The sequence below is a fragment of the Trichoplax adhaerens genome, genomic scaffold (assembly GCF_000150275.1).
Source record: "Trichoplax adhaerens TRIADscaffold_2 genomic scaffold, whole genome shotgun sequence".
Classification (NCBI taxonomy): Eukaryota; Metazoa; Placozoa; class Uniplacotomia; order Trichoplacea; family Trichoplacidae; genus Trichoplax; species Trichoplax adhaerens.
In genome coordinates, this window is record NW_002060944.1 from 6968131 (window position 1) to 6991621 (window position 23491).

Consider the following 23491-nt stretch of genomic DNA (forward strand, 5'->3'; position numbering starts at 1 on the left):
TTAAAAGACGGTAATTTCCCTTCCTTGATAAGTTGTCTGGTTTTAAATATAAAGTCATGACCTAAGGAATGAAATAAAATATACAATCAGATGTTGATCTTTCTAACAAAGCAATTGCATAATGAAAGTTAACTATAGTAGAATATCACTATACCTTTACAATCGACTACTTCATTGTATGTCTTGCTCTTGCAACATTTCCTACACATGCCATATTCACAACGTGTACCACTTGGATTGCTGCTGCAGTTGGCACATGGCTTGTATTTAAATTCTAAGCATACAAGTATAACAATGACATCCATGTCAGAAAATTTTCAAAGGTGTAACGAAGCTGGAAAATTAATTGGATCCATTAAAGATAATACAAGCAAGGGTGAATGCATAATGCGGATGTTTGGTAAAATGAAATTGTGTACTATGATACCAGTTCGTTCCCTCTTGCAACCATTGCTTTTAATTTTATTTCCTTTACGTTTGATTCTGGCTTTTCGCGATGCCTCTATATTTTTTCGAATAACTTCCTCATCTCTTTCCTGCCTTTCGGATGATTTTTTGGATGAATGACTGAATTATAGTATGAGGCAGAGAATAATTATTAAGGTATAAACTTGATAAGTAATCACATTTTTCTATCATTAAAGACATTTTCTAACCGAGCGCAATAAAGAAATCCTCTAATACCTTGGTCTTATGTATGGTTGACAAATCCAATAAGGTAATTTACCTTGGTTAGCAACTGCTGTTTGCTCTTCAGCCTATAAAATTAAAGAGTGCAGTACTTAACATGGAGCATAAAACTGTTAGCTTTCAATCAGTAAATACTAGATAGCAAGGAATTACTGTAGTCTACGTCAAAAAAGATATGAACTTTCACATAGGCAACAAATTTGTAAGTTAGTCAAGGCGTCAGAGTCTTAGCCGAGAACTACCATCTATACAGTACGTACAATTGTACGTTGCTTAAATTCTGTATTGACTGCTACAAGTGCTTCCAAAGACTTTCCAGTTGCAAGTTTATTTCGGAGATCAAGATGGCGCTGAGTACTGTAAACAAAGTACTTGTATGTTAAAGTTATGAATACATATATTATTACCAAAAATGACTGCGGCTCTTTTTTGACTAGCGAATTTGCAACGTACGGGTATGTAATTTCAATATGCTAACCCGTGTATCCAAATTTTAAACAAATGTCCTCTCACACTTGATAAAGTACAGGGAAATTGATGTACTATTTGGAGATACTCTTCAGCAACTTGCCAGCAGGAAACTTGTTTACCGGAAAATAAGGCTGGATTGGTTAGTATACCCTCTGTAGTGGATACAATAAGAAGCGTTACAATATCTTGTAGGCCGAATATTGCAATCGTATTGATTTTTAAAATACCAGCAGACATAATGCCATCAACACCGGTAGCGGTAAAACATCGCTCCAAATCTTCAAAATACTGGATATTCCCGTTAGCAAATACCGGAATGGATAAGCTATCTCTGCAATAAATAAGATAGCGTTCAAGATTAATTAGTACAGTGACATGAAAAGTGATATGCAAATGTTGCAAAAATACGTTTTTTGATGTTAATATCTAGGTGTATTTTTAAGCTTGCGTAGCATTTCATTTACTTTATAACTTTAATAAAGTTCCAATCAGCTAATCCAGTTAATTCCTTTTTCTGTTCTCTAGTTCTTCCATGGACAGTGAGTAACTAGACGAACGTTGACATAAACAATCACGAATCAAACTAGTATTTTTACCATAAAATTTTAAAGAGATATTATTCGTTCATCTCAACTTGAAAAAGTCCCATTTTGTAACGTTTGTCCTACTAAAAAACATTTACCAAGTTTCTATCCTAGTATAATTACCTGACACCCGGCTTTTTCTAGCAATTGAGCGTATTTGACTGTCTTGTCCAAGTCATTAAAAATCCGAATTTTACATGTCACAGGAATTTTCAAATTCTGATGAAGATGAGATACTAAAATAACAAAGGTAACAGATAGATGATATTATTAACATAGTCTACATGTATAAACTGACACGATGTTTCACAGCTCGGTTAGTTATTCACTTTCTCGAAAATTGTTTAGTATTCGTCATTACAGCGATTCTTACCAATTTTTTCCAACAATTTCCAATCATCCTGTAAGAAGGCACCATAATGACCTACCCGTATACGATATGGTCGAAAAGAGTTATCTGCTGATAGGTTATTGCTAATTGCAAGAATTTATTTTATATTATTATACCTCGCTTTGCAATAGCTTGCGGGCATCCAAGATTTAAATCGACTGCGTCACAATGTGGCTCTACAATTTTAGCCGCTTTTAGTAAGGTATCTGGATCGTTACCGCAAAACTGCAATGAAAGATATTATTCTAAGTGTTTGATTTTAGATATGGTAGGTCTTTATTGATAGCGCACTCTACCGTCCGTTGTATTATGCAAGTGATCTACATACACCACAGTAAGAATGGCTAGTAAAATACAACATTACAGTTTCTAGCTTATTAAACGTAAGTAAGTTACACACGTATGGCATGTAGGTAGCACAGTAGTACGTTAAAATTGATGATTATCACGGTCATTTAACTTCTACTATCCTATTTAACGGTATCGTCTATCGTCGTTTACGTATTGGATATATCATCAACCTGTACAATTAATGGTCGATCTTCCGGACAAGTCTTAAAGTTTTCTCTCCTATAGGTCGCATCACGAATAAACACTGCAGAGTGTAGCATTGGAGTATAGCATAATTGCGCTCCATAACGACGACACAATAAGCGCCAGGCCTAATTCATCACAACATGTCACTTAGTTAAAACTCTGCAATAAAGTTATTGATCATGCCTATTTTATCATGGTTATACATGCAATTCAGTGGACAACAATATAATCAGCACAAACGAATAATGCATGTTTGACAGCTTGTTCAGCACACACTATCAGTCATCTATCTTACCAATTCCGATTGATCCACCATAGGTGCCACTACATATTTAGCTTGCTGTAGAGCTTCTCTCCAAAATTTCATTCCACTCGATTGACTTTGGCTAAGCGACATTTTTATCCAATATTTTCTATGCTAAGGATTCAATATTACAGTATCTTCTGGTCACGTTATTCAACTTGAATGCTGATAGAACTGAATACAAACTTGTTATAAATTTTGGCATTAGATAGAAGTTGAATTCGCAGTAATGGCTAAGTCGATGGATAACCTATGCCATAGTTTCCAATCCTTGATGAGAAGGCAGCAACAGACTGATCTCGATTTTACTGTACGTCTGCAGAACCTTTGAACAGGAACAGAATTGAAAGTGACTGCATTGACGTAGAAATTGAATACGCTTTACTATCAACGCGTACGCTTACCTTAGTAGGCCAATAGACTATAAGTACAGTACAGATTGTCTTTCTGTCTGTTACATCAAAAGTTGAAAGTGGCCGCCATAAACTTGAGCGATCTATATACAGTATAGGGGTTTTTGGAGCTTCTACGATGAAGTAATACACTTGCTATAGTAGTGCTACTGTGCAGTAAGTAGTGTGCGAGATGCATGTATTCAAAAATATCATATGTACTTCTCTCAAACATAAAAAAAAGCCCTAGAGGCTAGGGCTGTAGCAGAGACTTTTCACATTTTCGAAGTCGCAGACTGAAGGGACCGCCAGAGACTGTATCCGCAAGCAGAAATTTTGATAAGCTTTACTATGAAGTGGTGCTCTTGTCCTAGTAGCGTTACTGTACAACGTATGCAGTTCGTTGTGTGCAAAATGAGCTGTCACACAACTGAGTTTCGTTCTTATTCGATAGCCAGAAAGAAGGTGACATCATTTTCACTTACCATGGTGTAGATGAACATCTCTCCAAGTTCAAAAAATTACTGCTACAAATAACGACAAAATCAGGTCCCATAACCATCAACTTCAGTATATTTAGGTATGTCAGCATGCAGGATTGGAAATGGCTTTCATAGACAGTACAGTAGGTGGAAATTTTGACACTATTAACCATGCATTCATACTCGTGTTAACAGTCCTTTCAAGACTACGAGCAGCGTGCAAAATTTATATCATCAAATTTAAACAAAAAGTGTATAAAATCCCCAAAATAGGGTGACCAATTATTTGCACGGTGGGTATACTACAGACCGTAGGACATACGGATATCAAAATATTGCAATCTCATTAGAATACGCCATTGCTAATGATGTCTACTGCTTAGGATTAAATTCTGTTAAAGCTCAAGCAATTACTACTGCAAATAATGACAAAAGTCAGTTTCTATAATCATCAACTTTATGTCATTGCAATACTGTCCATGTTTATGATTTGATTGTGGTGATTTCATTGTAGATTATTGCCCGAAGATGAATACTAATTAACCTCAACGAGCAGCAGTGCAAGTCTTGGAAGAACAAAGGTATACGCTTATCATGTATAATTAATTATATCAACGACGTAATGTTATGTAATCTTCGCCAAGTTAATCATACCCAGGATTGAAGTATAACTATTACTGTTTCCTATGCAAGCTATATGCTATCAATAACTTTATTATAGGCTTGATGACTGTATCGATTGAGAATAAATAAAGATTGACTACAATATATGGCAAGCAATTGTAGAGATCCTCTTAATTTTGACTGACGTAAAGGTTGATGATTGATTCATTCTAGGTTAAAAATTATTACGCGATAATGTACCTTAGAATCGATACCGAAAGCAAAGAAACATTAATATTATCGCGTTATCCAAGCACGAGATCATGGATGGTATCATTCTGTAAGTATAGAATAGTCTAGAATGGTTCTGCTAATGTGGAAATGCAAAATGGCGATACGTATATAATCAATATGTCTTCCCCTATTCTTCTTCTACAATACAGTACTGTATGTTATTTTTACACGTATACTTAGCAATTGTTCTAAGATTGATCGACAGTATAGACTGTATAGTATGCCAGTAAAATAGGATAAATATCATTCTATCTCAAGCTATCATGTAATTTTATGCTAACAAAAGTCAGCACATCTCCTCTTCTATAGTACCTGTACACTGCAGAATTGATCGTAAATGCTTACCGACATCATGTTACACCAGTAAGATGGAAAATTTCATTCTCTCTTTTAGCTTTCGTATTTAGTTAATTTTATCATGAATAAACGTTTGCATATTTCCTCTCCGATATTGCTTATCACTTTATATTAGAAACTGTCTTAAAGGTCAATCAGTTATATCACATCAGTAAAATGGGAAAACATCATTCTATCTTCTGCCTAACTAATGCAGTTTGCAAATGCTGTGTAAAAATAGCAACGCACACTTACAGTACACGAAATAGAACGTCAATGACAACATAGGTGGATATTAGAAGAATCAGTTGAAAGTAAAACACACCATATATATTGCTTGCGCCTTGCAATTACAGTCCACCGTAAGGCTTGTCTGCAGTATTGTAGAATGGGCTATATATGATATCAACTACCAGAGTTCCGCAAATAGGAAAATTTTGATGCTTGTTAGTTCTCGGGCGGGTTGTCAAGTAGCGTGATCCTTTTGTAAAACTCTATCTACTACATAACAGGTTGAATGCCTTACTAATTATTCTTAATATTTCACAGTTATCGCACTATTTGGATTATTCATCAGTTACTACAGCTCAGGTTAGTCCATAATAATAGCTCCGTTAGATATTATCAATTTTTCTGTTTCATTACTAGCATTGGAATCGCTTCTTTATCGATTCCATGTAGCTGTATCATGATTAAATCGTATTATTTAACCTACTGGACTAATTTTCTATTTACTCTATCTCAATGCTAGATGGATCATACTTGAAATTAACCTATACGATTACTTTTGTGATAATTGCACTAATGTACTTAGACTATTGGGAGGTAAGAACAGCATACTTACGCTATAAATAAGTAAAAAGAATAACGAATGTACTCAAGTATGATTTAAAGGGATAGGAGACAAACTCTTTTGAAAATGTAGTACCGTTATCCTTATCTAACAACTTTTTATTTTCGTAACGTTCGTTGTAATGTCGAAATGTACTTTACACTGTACCAAAATTCTAGTGGATAGCCTGATATTATAGTGACATAGACTTAGCTTGGCACAAAATCAATTGAGTTAGAAAATTGTATACTGGTCATTACGTATGTACGGTAGATACTACAATAGTATTTGGTTGTGTTACTTGAGGTTCTTAATAAATCTTGTCAAAACGAATTCAAAATCATGTTTTATATTTGGCCTAATTAAAACTCTTTTTCTTATTTTTATCAATTATGCGCGTATATTCAATAGCAATGCGTTTTTGATAAACATGGATGTGGAACTATCACGTTAAAGAGCCAAAGCCTAATGCAAAGATTATTTAATTTACCGTATGCTCGATATAGTAAGTATTGCCTTATATCGGTGTCATAAATTCATATAAAATCTATATGGACTAGATTTATATTCTGAAAATTCCATAATATTGATCTTTTGTGTGTTTGTCGGTTTTATGAAGGAACATACTTGATAATTCTTATGATGTACATTATCTATGATATAGTCTAATAGATTAGCTAAAATATTTAAGTACACTTAGAAACAATGTATTAAGTTTAACAAAGTATCTAAGAGTAATCAGCTTTGATACTGTCTACTTAGTAGTTCTTTGTCTTTATATAATACTTCATTTAGATTATTAGTCTATATACACTAAAACGTATTAGTACATTCGTAGTACGTTCTTTGGCTATTTGTGAAGTTACTCTTATTATGAGTACTCTTGTTAGGATATAGTAATTAGTGTTGGATTTGATCGCCATTGCGATGTTGTAATATAAGGAGCCTTAACCGTGGAAATGGTAACGTGTAGATATATAGAAGGCTATATTTAATATCAATCTCTTTATGTACATGTATAGTTATTGCAAATATAAGTGAAATTCAAGAAGTTACAGTCGAACACGATAATGTGCGATACTTTGGAATGAGCCATCAAGTGAGTAATTAATCATTTAAAAAATCTTATTACCGTATATCTTTTATGCTGTTCTGTTATTATGATTCTGCTGTATCTACTAGATCCGATTACTATATTAGCTTTATATAAATGTGCTCTATATAGATTGAACTAGTTATCAAAATGGCTACGAGACAATACTTTTACCACTATTACAAGAAATTTTATAGTCTTGACTTTTTGATACAGTTTCCTATATTTTTTTTCAGGTAATGTTACATTTCAGCCCGGGATATAGCTTGCCTTTAACCAATAACAGTACATTTGGAGATTGCAGGTAATGAAATATTACAGCTTAGTCATGCTATTTAATTACTGATTAATTATAGAATGAATCGATTGAATGATTTTTATTTTGACTTTCTTCTGCAGCAAACATTATAAAATCGCTGAGAAAATATCTGAGTTTCTCCAGATAAAGTGCGAACTTTAATTACGTTACCCTTACGATATTCTGTCATCTACTATATTTGAATTTCTTCCGTCGTCGGTCTAAATCTAACAACGGCTAAAGTAGTTACGCTTATTTATTAGTCCTACTGTAGCTTACATACTAATATGATGTGCGTACTGTACTGTAAGCCGAATATTATTTATTTCTATCGTAGCGACATGGCGACACTAATATTTAAAATTGGAGAAGCTTAATTGTATTTATGTATTTATAGATTAGACGTATGGCTTTGAGTGTTGTCTAGCAACGTCTGAATGATAGTGTCTCTCGTTAGCATCCCGAACATATCTATGAATATAATTTACGTAAATGCTCTCGTATGGAGGGAAAGATGCCTTACTTTTATCGGTACACTTTTAAGTTGACTATACTTTATTCAATGTTACTGAGAAATAGATCGACCAGACATTTGCTCCTTATATCATTGCTAAAGTTATAAATAAGTTTGCCGATATCAGAAAATGTCAATGTAAATTAACCCTGCTCGAAACAAGAAATTTTTTGATCGGTATTATTTACATAAGTGCATATTTTTATTAACTAAAGGCTAAGAGTCATTAATTCGAAATAGGCTTTAGAAGGCATATACCTACGATGTACATTTGTACAATGGTACCGTAATCAAAATGAATGATATACTTGCATCTTGTATCAAATATAATGTGATAGTTATTAACTGTACTGATCATATTGTTTCAAATTTTTTGACTGTAGATCAATGTACTGTACTGTCTTCTTAACGTACAGTATATACGAGTATATATATATGTATTATAGTGTGATTCATTATCTGTGCTTACTTCCTGAAATTAATAAAGAATGTAGCTGTATTTCTAGCCATACGATGAAACGAGTACTTTAGCAAAATTTTTGAAAGACATTTTGCCACCAATGTATCCCATAATTATCATAATTTCAAAGAATATAATTTAGATTCTGACAAAATGAAATCATTTGCTAGCATCACAATATTGACAATACTGACTTAAATAAGTTCTTAAGGTGCTTTTGATTGCAGTATGTTTCATATACACTGTACTATATACATACAGTACACTACCGTTGCCATTCGTACGCAAAGAAAAATCATAAACAATAACGTCAGACTATTACATCAAGCTCTAATGATTGAAATTCTTTATTACAATGAAGATGTTATATACATTGATAAGAATACAGTACAAATAATCTAATATCACACGCTGAAAAGTAATTACTGTATTTAACAAGGGTAAAACAAGGCAGTTGCATGTTATAGACCACAAAACATGAATTTGGTATTGATGTCTAGCTAAACCTTAATAAGAAATGAAGTAAATAATACTGCACTGACAAAACAGTGAAGCGCTATATAGCACTTAAAAGTACTATATGATTGATTTATACGTAAAAGTATTTGATCAAAAGTCTATAGTTAAGAGGAAAATCTTACATATATAAATAAAACGTCAATCTGATTTATAAACTACAGTAAGCTGAGATGGATACGATACAAAAGATCATCATTTTTAGTTATTGAATGGATTAGGGTCACAATACATTTTATAATAATGATGATTCTGCCCATAGTTATAAGTGCCAATTATTAATATTTAGGTGTTTCTTTGAATGATTATACAGCTGGGCTCACTGTGCATAATGATTAATTACTTAAACTCAAATTTTCGATAAAATCCACAGGGATCAAATTGTACATGATTTTTATATACATCCACTTCATAACGACTGCAATTTACTCTCAATGATGCTAAAGCTACAAATGTTCCTTGGGAATTGTAGTTAAATTCAAAAATTAGCGATTGGTACTATATAAGATTGCTCCATGATCGCGTCATAATACATGTCCAGAAAAAATCCAAATTGGTGGCTGTGTAAGACTGTATTAATAGGGTGCATAGCGGTAACCCGAAGATGAATTATTATTCCTGTAATTAGCACCCTAAAAATTAAGCTGATTGTAAGTCTCCAAGCAACTACAATTTAGGAATTGAAATCAATTATTGATAAAAATCTTACATGATGGTATGATGATGGATTATAATGATCTCCATAATTTTCATAATAATGTTGATCAGAGGCCCCGGGCCTATGTCCTCTAAAATCTCCGTAATCATTAACATCCCGACCATATCTAAATTAGAAATTTAGGGATAAAATAAAAATATTTGTAAATCAAATTGGAGCAAGTGCAATAACTGTAAAAAATTTTACGATTCCTGCGATCTAAATATTTACAATGTAGCAACTGCACTGTGACCAGACATCTACTTACCCGTAAGACTGATAATGGGGATTATATTCGTACATATGAGATGGGTATGGTTGTTCATAAGGTGGCATCATCTACAGCAACAATTCATACGATTTATGAATATAATTAAGAAAAAGTTTAAAATAATATTTGCATTCACTTGTCTCACATTTGAATTGTATGAGGGTGGCGCACGACCATGCTGCTCTCTGTAGGAATCGTAGCCACCGCGTCCTCCTGTCCAACGTCTACCACCACCTCTGCCTGTAAATGGCAAAATTAAAGCGTTCATTTTAGTAACGCACAATCTTTGATAATTCAGGGTGTAATTTAGAAATTATCTCATTCATAGAAGTCATGTAGCATAAATAAAATATATTTAAAACTTGACTACCTCCACGTCCACGCGGTGCATTGAAAGCTTTAGGAGTCGCATAATTTACCTGTAAATGTATTCAATTTCATAACTAAGTAAAGCGTAACCAACAAGCTAATATTATGATATCGCCATTACAGTATATATCTAAAGTATCTTACAAGTTAGTATACTACTTTTCTTTTTATGATAAATTAACTGAGGTATCCCCATTTACGTCACTTCAAGCCTTTACCTCCAATATTCTGCCGTCCACGGATTTACCGTGTATATCCTCTTTAGCACCTTTAGCATCTTCCGGGTTGATAAATGTTACAAAACCAAATCCCTATACGGGAACAAGCAAAGTCAATAAATCACTTTGCTAATTAATACATTCAGTCATTACTTATAATGCTAACAACCATTATCGCTGGAGGCTACCTCAAGCTAGCTTTGAGTAAATCAATAATTAAGTTCTAACAAAGAATTATGATACGGTTAAGCAGCTACATGGGTATGAACGATTTGGAGGTAGATTTTCACATTTTAAATGAATAGTTATACTGTTCTATACACCGGACTACGCTCAAACTACAATTCTATCAAATGTCGCTCCCTTAAATCTAGAATAGCAAAATAGTGCACTAAAGTTCCATAAAATACTATCCGTGAAGATAACATCCTATCCATTCATTGTGCCTTTACTCACTTTCGATCCTCTTTCATTAAAAATAATTTCTACGTCTTCAATGTTACCAAATCGCTGAAAGTGTAAATGCATCAATAATTACCATTACAGTATAGTCTGATTATCTTTAAAAATTATTCCATGAGCCATCAGTTTCTTTTAACTAGATATTGCATTAATTTTGTATCAATTGCTAATTAGATGATAACATGACTCCTGTATTATCATTACGTCAGTTCTAGACTTTTGTGACCACTGCTAATTTAAAAGACTAAGGTGACTCCTGCACTATCACTTTGTAAATAATTTAGTTTAGATTAAATCGATCAGTAGTTGCAAGATTAAACTCAATTCATGTTATCATTGCGTCAATTCTAGAGGAACTAGTTTAGACGCAAAATTGTGTAGTTCTGCTAAATTATCGCTAATGCACTGAGATAATAGTTAATGCTTGCTACACTACGAAAATATCCAACTAACCTCAAACATATTTCGTAAATCTCCATCACGATATCGAAATGGAATATTGCTAACATGTAACCTTCTGTGATTCGAGGCATCATCATCCTTTGCTGGCCATTTTCCTTGTTTGGGTGCTTGTGATTGATAAGAATCATGGGGCTTATCCCATTGCTGCTCTTGATACGTGTATCCAGCCTGATCATTGTGAGGTTCTTGATGGCTGTGATTCCAGTTTGTCTCTGTTGGTGATTTCTATTCATGAATTGGTATAATTGTACGAAGAAATCAAATAAGACATTACTGTAAGAATTGCGGATTACAATCAAAAATTAATCGAAATTAGAACAGAAAAAAATCTTGTTATGATACTGTTGTTATAATATCTTATTAATTATGACTTTCGTATTGACATAAAAGTTAACTAGCATGTAGCAGTAAGTGCCATAATTCTAACTTTGTGATGTTGAAATAATTGAATGGAAATAAACATAGTAATTCAATATCCTTTACAGGCACCATCGTGTCCATAGGCACAGTGAAACGTAGCCATCACTTCCAATTAAAGACAACTTGATCTATTTTTTAGTTAGATGTACCCGTATGCCATGAAAATTTTGATCCCTTTATTCGTTACGAAGGGAAATTGATAAAAACTGTGTTTCATTGCAGTACATCGTGTTATGAAATCCATTAGTTACACCATCTACATATTTTGCCGGTCGTTACATTGTACAGTGTGTATTCGTATCTATCTAACCCTCTATCGCCTCAAAGCTTACTTTATCATCATATTTTCGACAGAAATATGATAAAACAAGTATTATTCCATTTAAGGAAGACATTATAAACCCAATTACAGTTTTGTTGATTTTACCTATAACACCACGGCTAATTGATAAAGGATTCGATGATCTGTTACATTGTCACTTTATGTTATATCACACTGCAGTATCTGCAAGTGTTCAGTTAAAAGGATGGATATTTTGGCGTTGATTACAGTCAAAGATGAGCATTTCACCAAGGAAAACCTCTCTTCTCTTTATTACCAGGTACTATAGTTTGTTCGAAATTTACGATGATCTATACTTTCAATCAAAACTGTATTCTATCTAGTAGAAGTATCGCTAACTATAAATTACACCCCAGTTTAAGGCGTTATCAGAGTATTAGTATAAAGAATATCGCAATTTTATCGGCAGCTTATATTCAATGAGGGTATAAATCCTCTACACATACAGAAAATGGGATTGAACAGACTATACATCTTGCTAATTATTGTAAAACTGACTACTCTATAAATCTCCCGTCCCAATGCAATTCTACATTGACCAGTCAGTATTATCTACCACGATAACGCTGTGTCATTTTGGGGGAGTATTCTTATTCCGGTAGTAGTCTACCACTACATCATATCTCGCGTCTTCTAGTAAGTAGCAATAAGAAGTATACGTGTATGTAGATGTAATCGAATAGATTGAATAAGTACAAGTAGTTCAAATTTCAATTTCAGATATGGCATTATTCCATGCATCTAAAAATGAGATTGACTTTCTGGAAAGATAGATGTACTTGATGTCTCATAAACTGATCATGAAACTACATGAGAGATTCAAGAAATGTTGTAGAATTATTATATTTAAACTAGTAGTCTAGAAAAGCAAGAATGTCAAGTTTCAAGGGTTAATGTTATCCACTAGAACTCTTGTTCTAACTGCAGGTCGATCAAGTCGTATGTTGTGTAGGAGTAAAATGCTCATCAACTGAGTTATAAAGACTTTAAGCTCATTATGGAAGTGGTGGACAAAATTTCTTCCATAACGTTATTATCATAAAAGTATAAGGTAAGAGGGTTGATCTCCTTGTCTCGCTGGATCTACATATTCTTCAATTAGTGTAATGTCATACTAAAATCATCTCAATATGGCTATACTATATAGAATTGGTTGATCCCTGCCTTACTAGTCGACGTTGTCATTGAATAAATGTGATCGGAATGACGTTTACTTAAGTAAAATGTGCTAGGTTAGAGGGTTTATGTCTCTCTTTTCTCCTATCCTATCCAAATCATCTGATGATCGCATAGACTCATTGATCTCGATTCTACTACGTGCATGCATTCCGTATTTTCATAGAGTAGATGGGAAGATGTACCTCGTCTTGATTTTAATGAAAACATACAAAGTTAAAGGATATCGTTATGGGTTACTCTTGATCTCCTCTTTGAACGATGTGTCTTTTTTTTTTTTACCATCTGAGTCAATGTGATCCAGCGCTAACGTCTATCAAATCGATTACAGCAGGGAAATTATCTCAAGGTGATTACGACACGTTGATCGTTTTTGTGCTACCGGATATGTGATGCAAGATCGATTGGTGAATAGACAGTACTGTGATGGGTATAATATTGATTTTAGCCTTGCAAAGAGGACAATATAGTCCATGATACGATTGATCATGGTGGGGTATTTTCTATTTAGCTGTACTGAAAAGAATAAAATGATGATGATGGTAGCATCCAATGTTGAACATGGTTTTACTAGGGATAATGTGATTGAATGATTTTGCCATCGTGTTGATGGGATCTTGAAGTGGTAGCATCATCAACCAATGGAGAAGGAGAATGATGTTGAAATGTTAAGTAAAGATTACTTGTCTCCATCATGACAATGATGGAGATTTAGCATTGAAATCAAGTTGATTAGCCTACCATGATATTGATTAATTAATAATTGTACTGTTGGAATAGAGAGACATGTCAATGATGTTATTGTGCAGTGATGACGATGATACTTGAAGTTGATTCTGATGTTGAACTGTAGAGTAAAGATTACTTGTCTCCATCATGGTGATGATGAAGATTTAGCATGGAAATAAAGTTGATTAACCTACCATGATATGATTGATTAATGAATAATTGTAGCGTTGGATAAAGATAGAGGTCAATGATGTTATTGAGCAATGATGACGATGATGCTTGAACTTTATTCTACTGATTGGTGTAGCTTTAGGCTAGATTGTCAACTATTCCATCAAACACAATAGTGATGGAGTGTTGGCGTTGCTTACCGCATTGTCCGATTGTGCCCCCATTTGAGATGATTCTTCTTGATTGATTTGATCTACGTTATCGCTCCCTTCTTCAAGATTAGAAGAGGAATTGATGACAGATACAATCTTTTTAGTCGTTAACGAATCGGGAAGGGATGCTCGTTCACTGGGTAAGTCTCCATCGAGCCCAGGGATAACTGAAATTCTGCTCTCAGCTGTTGGAACTGACGACATGTTGATCAGCGGATTCGTCGCGATGGATGTTGGATGTATCACGTGAAGGCGAGTTGGACAGCTCCTTTGTACAGTGGATGGATGGATCACGTGGCCTTTCTACAGTGCCCAAGCATTCACGCGGTCTACAGTACTTTTCATTGTCTCCTTTTCTTTCCTGGCTACAGTACTGTTCTGGACACAGGTACAGTACCACTGTCCAGGAGTACTGTCGGTCCGAAGATTACAAACAGTAAAATCAGCAGACTAGATACAGTAAGTAGACATACAATATAGAATACTGTATGAAATAATGACGAATCTGAATGAAACGATGGACGGAGAGGCGACTGTAAATTCATACTACTGTACTGTCATTCCTTTCCTTTCATGAATACAGTTGTATTCCCCTACTATCAACTCATTTTTTGGACCTCGATGGTGTCCGTCTGTACGTACACTATCGTCTTTCAACAATGTCATGATGGGATAACCTGTCCCATGTGTCCATTGTCCGTCCATCCATGTGCCAATCCAACTCGGAGTTTCCTTCGAGTTGTTCTGGACGCCGATTAGCTGTAGTCAGGTCTAGCTGTAGTCCTTGAGTGTACAATACAGTACGCTGTACAGTGTGTAGAATTGCTTTCAGATGAATCACTGCATATTTTGATGGCTTACTGTACAGTATTTTATTGGAAAACCCGTCAAAAACTGTGTACTGTATAGGTTATCCAGTTTTGCCTCGATTGCATCCATCTGTCCGTATACTGTCGTGTTCAATCAATGTCATGATGGGACAACCTGTCTTAGTATGTGTCCATTGTCCATCAATGTCGCAATCTAACTCGCGGTTTCCTTTGAGTTGTTCTGGACGCCCTGAGTATACAGTACACTGTACAGTGTGTAGAATTGCTTTCAGATGAATCACTGCATATTTTGATGGCTTACTGTACAGCATTTTATTGGAAAACCCGTCAAAAACTGTGTACTGTATAGGTTATCCAGTTTTGCCTCGATTGCATCCATCTGTCCGTATACTGTCGTGTTCAATCAATGTCATGATGGGACAACCTGTCTTAGTATGTGTCCATTGTCCATCAATGTCGCAATCTAACTCGCGGTTTCCTTTGAGTTGTTCTGGACGCCCTGAGTATACAGTACACTGTACAGTGTGTAGAATTGCTTTCAGATGAATCACTGCATATTTTGATGGCTTACTGTACAGTATTTTATTGGAAAACCCGTCAAAAACTGTGTACTGTATAGGTTATCCAGTTTTGCCTCGATTGCATCCATCTGTCCGTATACTGTCGTGTTCAATCAATGTCATGATGGGACAACCTGTCTTAGTATGTGTCCATTGTCCATCAATGTCGCAATCTAACTCGCGGTTTCCTTTGAGTTGTTCTGGACGCCCTGAGTATACAGTACACTGTACAGTGTGTAGAATTGCTTTCAGATGAATCACTGCATATTTTGATGGCTTACTGTACAGCATTTTATTGGAAAACCCGTCAAAAACTGTGTACTGTATAGGTTATCCAGTTTTGCCTCGATTGCATCCATCTGTCCGTATACTGTCGTGTTCAATCAATGTCATGATGGGACAACCTGTCTTAGTATGTGTCCATTGTCCATCAATGTCGCAATCTAACTCGCGGTTTCCTTTGAGTTGTTCTGGACGCCCTGAGTATACAGTACACTGTACAGTGTGTAGAATTTCTTTCTGATGAATCACTGCATATTTTGATGGCTTACTGTACAGTATTTCATTGGAAAACCCGTCAAAAACTGTATACTGTACACCATGTGTTATCCAGTTTTGCCTCGATTGCATCCATCTGTCCGTCTACTGTCGTGTTTCAAATCACTTTCAATCAATGTCATGATGGCACAACCTGTCCCATATGTCCAACTGTCCATTGTCCATCAATGGAGCAATCCAACTCGCGCTTTCCTTTGAGTTGTTCTGGACGCCGATTGGCTGTAGTCCCTGAGTGTACAGTACTGTACAGTCTACAGTCTACAGTGTGTAGAATTTCTTTCACACAGTACTGTCAATCAGTGCATATTCTTATGGCTTACTCTTGAGAAAACGCGTAAAATAAAATTAAAATTTTATAGGTGTTATCCAGTTTAGATCGTATGATTTGTTTTTTAAAATCTGCATTAAAAATTTCTATACCCTGTACTGTACTAGACAGTACTATAAAGTACGACGTGATCCCATACTGTACATTCGATTTGACAATTTTTGCTGCAATTTGTACAAAGGGATTGCCAATGCACAGTTTGAATATGTACGGATTGCTCTTGACTTAGCAGGTAACCTTCTATAATGACAATCAGAGACCTACCTATTGATCTTTTTGAAGCGTTTTACTATTCAAACATATCCAAGAAAACGCATTACATACTAGTAGTACAGTACTCTACTCTACTATATTACTCTTTGAATAATCGCATGAAATTTAAGGTGCAGACTCCTAGAATAATGTATCATCGTTTAAGCTATTTACGCTGAGTATCTGAGGAATCGGGGTTATTATGGCTGGGCCTACTGTACAGTCTTGCTACAGTACAGTACTGTACTGTACTGTACTGTCACCACCTCGCCACTTTCCCTACAGTAGGCCTCGACTGCACTGGCACTCCATCAGGTGCAACATCAACATGGAAGTTGTTGCTATCAAAGAACCTCAAGATATCATCAAATGCTTTGATGCTTATAAAGAACTTCGACCACACTTAGTAGATGCAGAATCATTTGTTAATCAAGTTATCCAACAACAGAAAGAAGGCTATACCATAGGTGCCATTTTCGATCAAGACGATCCCAATGCAGCCGCTGCGGTCATTGGTTATCGTGATATGACCACTCTTGCATGGGGAAAATGTATTTATATTGATGATTTATCAACGCGTTCTGTTCATCGTCAGAAAGGCTATGGCAGTACACTACTTCAACATGTAAACAAATTAGCCAAACACCAAGGCTATGCCATGCTTCACCTCGATACTGGATACACACGCCATGACGCTCATCGTGTCTATTTACGCAACGGCTTCCAATTTTCTTATCATCATCTTAGCTTGCAATATTAACAGTGACAATTCCGCCTCACTAGCTCCATCCATTTCAATAGGATGACAGTAATGCTATACTGAATAATGACAGTCTAGCATACCATTAAAAGAAAATACAATTATGGTAATAGCAATATTCATCCACTATTTATCACCATCATAAGATATTGTAAATCTTAATCTTAATAGTAATCGTCGAAAACTTTCAAAATTGTACACTCTTTCATGAAAAATGACGGATTGACTAGAATTATAGTAAGAATGCGCATGCACGAACTCAAGTTCGATAGGGCCCTTGCTGTCAGAGCAACAAGTAGAGCTCTCTATTGCTGAGACTGCTGCCAATGATGGATGCACAGTATAATCAGTTCAATTAAAGTAATCTTATTAATTAATCCTCATCGACTGTACGCACGTATTACAAATTTCATCGATATGCTATACTTACTGTACCATCCATCTACGTTAGCAGTGAAATCATTGCTATAATGCATACTGAGCACGAAAATAGGTAGAGAGTATGCAATAATAAAAATATGTTCTAAACGCATCTTCTGATTCAACTTCAACTCTACCTATTTAATCACGCTGGATATTTCGACATAGTGGTATCAGTGAAAGTTTATTGAACTGTAATGAAATATAGTATCCAGATCTGTTTTAATAAAGGCTTTATACAATATTGCAATCTGTGGTGATTACCATATTAAATTATTATTCTTCAAAATATCTATAATGCATCAGCACAGAGGAAAAAGCACCTGTTTTTCTCTTTTACCTCTACGTGCGTGAGTTTGGGTTATCTATCTTTCTGTTTATCTAGAGAGTATCATTACCCTACTGTATAGACATGATTAATTAAACAACATTTTATACATACCATAGCTTTATCCACTTAACATCATATTAAGTATTCATTCTACAAATTAGCAATATACAAGCAGTGACACAATTCCATATAGCAAAGATGTAAAAGTTAAAGTAGCTTTAAAAGAATAAAAAGTACAGTACAATAATAGCATTATTGCAGTTTCAGAGCTCAAAATTAGAATACCATTTTTTATAAAATTTGCAAAAATCAATTAGACAAATAGATGAAATATAAATAAATTTATAGTGATCTTTTAGAGACATTTAAATAGCATATGATCAAAATCGATTATAATTATGCCCTTTATAATTCTCGTTTTGCTGCAGAACGTATTTGATACTCAGCGATGAAGAATGTTATAACACCGACGACACCTACAGCAGCCTAGAATATTTTTTAATATCAGTTATAAGTAATCACATCAAGAAAGGCAAACTGGATCCAATAAGTAATAGAATATAGCTTGAAAATATGTATAGTAATTAAAAACAGAGATTAAGATACTTACAATAATTATCGTCAGAAGATGTAAAGTTGTTGATAGGCTCAATAAAAAGAATCCAGCTATTGATAACGATTGTATGAAGGTAAAGACTTCAAACACTAGTGGGCTATTCGATTCAAAAATTTCTCCAAGAATGGAATAGATCTAAATGCAATAGCAGTAGTAAAAATCTTAAGTAGAACTTCATAGAAGGGTATATCAGGCAAAGAGATTAGATATGCGTGTATACTGGCATACAGTATATGTAAACTAATATACGGAATTAATCACAAATCGAAAATCTTGCACTGTATCGGCAATGTAGTACGAGTATTTTACCATCGTACTTTACCTGAGAATAAAAACAGCTATCACCTAATCCCAAAAAGAAGGCACAGGTAGCAGCCATTAAAAAACTACGCAATTTAGTCAAAGGAAAAGAAAAATAGACAGATGTCAGGGTTAATAAATACCGTATTTAATGAGATCAAGATTACAGGACTTAAAAAAGTGTATAGCAAAAGAAGTAAAGATTAACTAACGATAATTATAATTCAAGTATACCTAGGTTTTCCCCAGAATGCATTTTCATAAGTTTCCATGAACGGTGATTTAAAGGGCACATTAAAGTATATAAATGCATATGAAAAAAGATGAAAAAGGAGACCAATGCATATTATGGAGATGCGCCCACATAGCTTCTTCTCTCCAGCGATACCAAACAGACTCCCACCTGTGAATAACATATAAATATATATTCTCAATACAATGATCACAGTGTGACTAAGGTATTCCATTACGTTTAGAAAAACCATCAACCAGTATTTCTACTCTTATAATTACATTGCCTAAATATGCATAAGTTATAACAGGGATAATTGTACACACGTATAATAAGTATCTTGCATACACACGTTAACAGTATAAAGAAAAACACTAGGTATGAAAAGCTACAAATCACACGAGCAATTTCTCTTACCAATAATTTCTCCTATCCCTAAAATGATACCCGCTATGCCAATAAATTCATCTGGGTTCGCAAACAGCTTGGTATTACCTAGAGGGTAAGGGTTTTCATATTTTATTAATCTTGTGAAGTATATTAATCACAGTTAGCTGTTCCATATTGAGTAAATATTCAGTTCAAATATAATTTTTATTCATTCTATAATACCAACCAATGCACGTCATGTATGTAGTACTGTAGAAACCAAATGCAAAGCCTAAATTAAAAAATAAAGAAATGAATTGAAACAAATGCTATTACGTAATTCAGTACTTTGATTCCTTGTCCAATGACAAAATTTAAAATCTTACTAATTATAATAATTCTTATTTAATGATTATTAGAAATTACATGATTGTAAATAATCCCACACATAATTAATAGATTTGATTAACATGGATAACTCTAAAAGACTTCTATTGTAGACTAGTTCGTTGAAATAAAGCCAATATTCAATTGTTTCATATTACATGCCCACTTGCTCATCAACACTAACCTGTATAAACAAATATAAAAACCAACCAAACAGCGTTCGAGTTGAAGAAAGTCTTCATACTTAGGTCTACGCAGATTTGACAAGAAGATAACAATAAAGATCTCATTTACTATTTTGAATTATTTATCTGCTTCTTAGTTGATTATGTAAATGAAAATAAAAAATCATTTCTATACTGTATTAAAGTAAATATAAACATTCTTACGGAATAATTTAAAGGGATTAAGAATTTTATCCGATAGTGTTTCGGTCCTATAATTATAATCATTAAGGATATGATAAATTTATAGTTAGCTTACATAACATTCTATGCATTAACATATAATATTGTGCAGTTAAGTACGTATGCTACGACTTTGGACAATACAAAATTGAAAAATAAAATTACTCATCGTCTCCCTTAAGTTGTGCTCTCTGTGTTGTCCGACATAAGAAAAAAGAAGAAAATTATATTGAAGGTTATCCCAGTATTAATTTAATTTAAAACGAAGCTTATCTTCATAGTAAGCTTAAATTACAAGTGAACCTAATATGTGACTAATTTACCTCATCACCCTTTGATTTCTCTATAAATTTAGTCGGGAAAATAAATAGAAGTAAAACTGAACCGACGCCACATGCCACTGCTAAGACAATATACAGTAATATTCGTTGATTTTGACCTAGATAATAATGATAAGTCCTCAATAAATTTTTTACAAATAAGTTAATACAGTGTCTATATTAGCATGAAGTATAACTTTAATCGAATGCAAAAAGTTAAAAAAGAACCAGACCTATTGCCTTGGTACCACTTAGTATCCACACCAAGAATACGTTACCCAATAAACGACTGAAATAGATGGAATATAAAATTAAGATTAAACGGTAACAAAGAAATTAAACTTTACATCTCTATTCTTACTTGTTTTTTACACAGAGGAAGATTTATTAGTGTCTAACAGTAATTATTTTTTTTATGATTGAAATATTTGTAATGTACCTAAATTGCATACAACCCCAAAAGATACGACCATCCCTTTTCGAATGCTTGGTATCAGTACTGGATATCACAATATTAGCTTGAGCTGTCCAAAGTACTACAAAATAGAAAAGATCCAAGGTGGTTTACACAATGACAGATTTATTCCTTTCACTAAGTATTGATGAAGGTACTCTCAGTAGTAAAATGATGTTTACCATAATGCATAGTCAAAAACTCATAAATTACAGTACACCAAATCTTAACAAATGCTAATAAATATGCTTGTATAGTTTATATTGTGTACGTTGTATTCCATCAGGAAAAAGATGTTATTGTCTTACGTAAATAATTTATTAGAAAGAATAATTCATAAGATTTACAATAATAAAATCATCAAACGTGTTCGTCAAATTAAGGTAAACTATAGTCATTGAAAATCAAATCTGTTTGTAAATATATTGAGATAAAAGATGCACGTGAACCCTACCTCCACCGGCAAGTCCAGTGAGTGCGGCTGCAATATAGATAGTTTCAATGAACGGGTAGATAAACGAGACCATGTAAAAACTAACACGCGAATATAAATATACAAACAAGAAATATAATAAACTCGATAGAACACTTTAATCTATTAATGTTAATCACTCATTAGTGACTCATATTCGATGTTGTTTTCATCTATGTCAGAATTATTAAGTTGCCACTACACTGAAAAATTTTTAGATAGAGTAATATTTTATTTCATTTCATACTAAACTAGTAGTTATGAGATATAAAGCACTTTACAGCATTATTTTGCTTATGAAATCATATCAAATTACTGTATATACTGTACGGTAGACAAGAGAAGAAAGTACTACTGGACTTTCATGCGAACTTTACACTGCTTATTAAAGAAAATATAAGTGATACTGGATGAGAATTATTTTATGTTTTTCAATATCTGTATGTGAATAGTAGTACTTAAAGTGTAGCTAGTTCGAATTCTGATCAATGACTACCTCTACCTCTACACAATAACCTTGTCGATATCACTATTTACACTTCGATTTAACAACTAACAAGCTCTCTTAGAATTATCGTTTTATATGTATATCAAATTTTACGTTATGCAAGATATTGAATTCGATAGCCTTGGCTCTTAACTCACCAATAGCAAGCTCCAGCAATTAGACAACTTAATTTAATACCAAGAAAATCCGTAATAATTGGTCCAAACCACTTGGATATTGCGAATATTCCGTATAAAATTGCTAAACTGTAATGGCGCAGGAGAAAAAAAACGATTTACATTTTTATCTCAAATGTACTGGCTTAGTGTATCATATTATCTTTCTTGCTAATGAAAATAACTATATAATACTAATCTACAATCATTAAATGACATTAAATCATCGCATAAATGTCAGACTAATGTTGTAATGAGATAGTAATGCTTTACAATATTTTTTATAAAAGTATTCTATAACATAAGTAAATAGTATAAGAACTGATGGATAGGCTATCGGTAACTTGTCGGTAGTGTTTTATACTGATCCGTATAAGGAAAATTTTGAAGTTTTAATTCTAACTTTGTAGTAATGCCGTAGTAACGTTTAATTAAAAACTGCGTTTACCTACAATAACTATATGATATCATCAAAAGAAGAAGTAGAAGGCTATTGAATATAATATAGTTGAAATGAATGGATAATTAAATAATCTTAATTTATTGCTAGTAAATATAAAATAATAATCGCTCTTGGTCTATAGTGATTAACGTTAATGTTAATAAATCGTTCGATAAAATCCTCGATATAAGAACAGCTACCTTAACTTATCTTCTAAAATAATTACTATCATGCATGTATCAGAAAGCTCTGGATTGGGGCGGCCAATTAGTAGTTAGCTTACAAATAAATCAGATCATATCAGTAATTCTTACATCGGATAGAATTACTCGTGCATTTATTAAAGTATAACTTCAGCTGTTTAATAGTACGGTGGTAATTATTCTTTGAATGTTATTTTGAATGAGAAAATTAAAATTCGTAGTAATGGGCAAAGTACTATAAAAGAAAAATTTAGCCATAT

At 33.7% G+C, this 23491-nt stretch overlaps 5 protein-coding genes across 5 annotated transcripts in view; 2 read left to right on the forward strand and 3 right to left on the reverse strand.

Moving 5' to 3' along the window:
• Positions 1-128: 128 nt before the first annotated feature.
• Positions 129-3040, reverse strand: TRIADDRAFT_21776 (uncharacterized protein; the record flags this gene model as incomplete). The annotated part of the gene is made up of 12 exons (XM_002110059.1): positions 129-274; positions 428-567; positions 685-758; positions 942-1047; positions 1169-1313; positions 1389-1492; positions 1626-1708; positions 1869-1981; positions 2119-2169; positions 2253-2361; positions 2658-2798; positions 2969-3040. 12 exons carry the CDS (start codon positions 3038-3040, stop codon positions 129-131), a joined length of 1284 nt encoding a protein of 427 aa, XP_002110095.1.
• Positions 3041-4777: 1737 nt separating this feature from the next.
• TRIADDRAFT_53709 (uncharacterized protein) lies at positions 4778-8061 on the forward strand (the record flags this gene model as incomplete). Its single annotated transcript, XM_002109520.1, has 6 exons — positions 4778-4794; positions 5634-5675; positions 5836-5909; positions 6939-7015; positions 7246-7313; positions 8037-8061. 6 exons carry the CDS (start codon positions 4778-4780, stop codon positions 8059-8061), a joined length of 303 nt encoding a protein of 100 aa, XP_002109556.1.
• A 1375-nt stretch (positions 8062-9436) lies between these two features.
• TRIADDRAFT_53710 (uncharacterized protein) lies at positions 9437-14531 on the reverse strand (the record flags this gene model as incomplete). Its single annotated transcript, XM_002110060.1, has 9 exons — positions 9437-9463; positions 9507-9621; positions 9763-9833; positions 9911-10005; positions 10136-10184; positions 10353-10445; positions 10809-10862; positions 11268-11501; positions 14316-14531. The coding sequence occupies 9 exons, from the start codon at positions 14529-14531 to the stop codon at positions 9437-9439; spliced, it is 954 nt and encodes a 317-aa protein (XP_002110096.1).
• Positions 14532-17183: 2652 nt separating this feature from the next.
• Positions 17184-17615, forward strand: TRIADDRAFT_53711 (uncharacterized protein; the record flags this gene model as incomplete). Its single annotated transcript, XM_002109521.1, has 1 exon — positions 17184-17615. One exon carries the CDS (start codon positions 17184-17186, stop codon positions 17613-17615), a length of 432 nt encoding a protein of 143 aa, XP_002109557.1.
• A 1156-nt stretch (positions 17616-18771) lies between these two features.
• The window catches only part of TRIADDRAFT_53712 (uncharacterized protein), a gene marked incomplete at both ends in the record, with an annotated part of 5046 nt that continues 326 nt past the window's right edge, over positions 18772-23491 (reverse strand). Inside the window, 14 exons of the mRNA XM_002110061.1 lie at positions 18772-18852; positions 18977-19117; positions 19305-19368; positions 19517-19685; positions 19932-20009; positions 20131-20175; positions 20455-20520; positions 20660-20706; positions 20754-20761; positions 21001-21116; positions 21231-21286; positions 21437-21533; positions 21906-21985; positions 22569-22676. Of these exons, the coding sequence (XP_002110097.1) occupies positions 18772-18852; positions 18977-19117; positions 19305-19368; positions 19517-19685; positions 19932-20009; positions 20131-20175; positions 20455-20520; positions 20660-20706; positions 20754-20761; positions 21001-21116; positions 21231-21286; positions 21437-21533; positions 21906-21985; positions 22569-22676 (1156 nt within the window). The remainder of the gene's footprint in view (positions 18853-18976; positions 19118-19304; positions 19369-19516; positions 19686-19931; positions 20010-20130; positions 20176-20454; positions 20521-20659; positions 20707-20753; positions 20762-21000; positions 21117-21230; positions 21287-21436; positions 21534-21905; positions 21986-22568; positions 22677-23491) is intronic.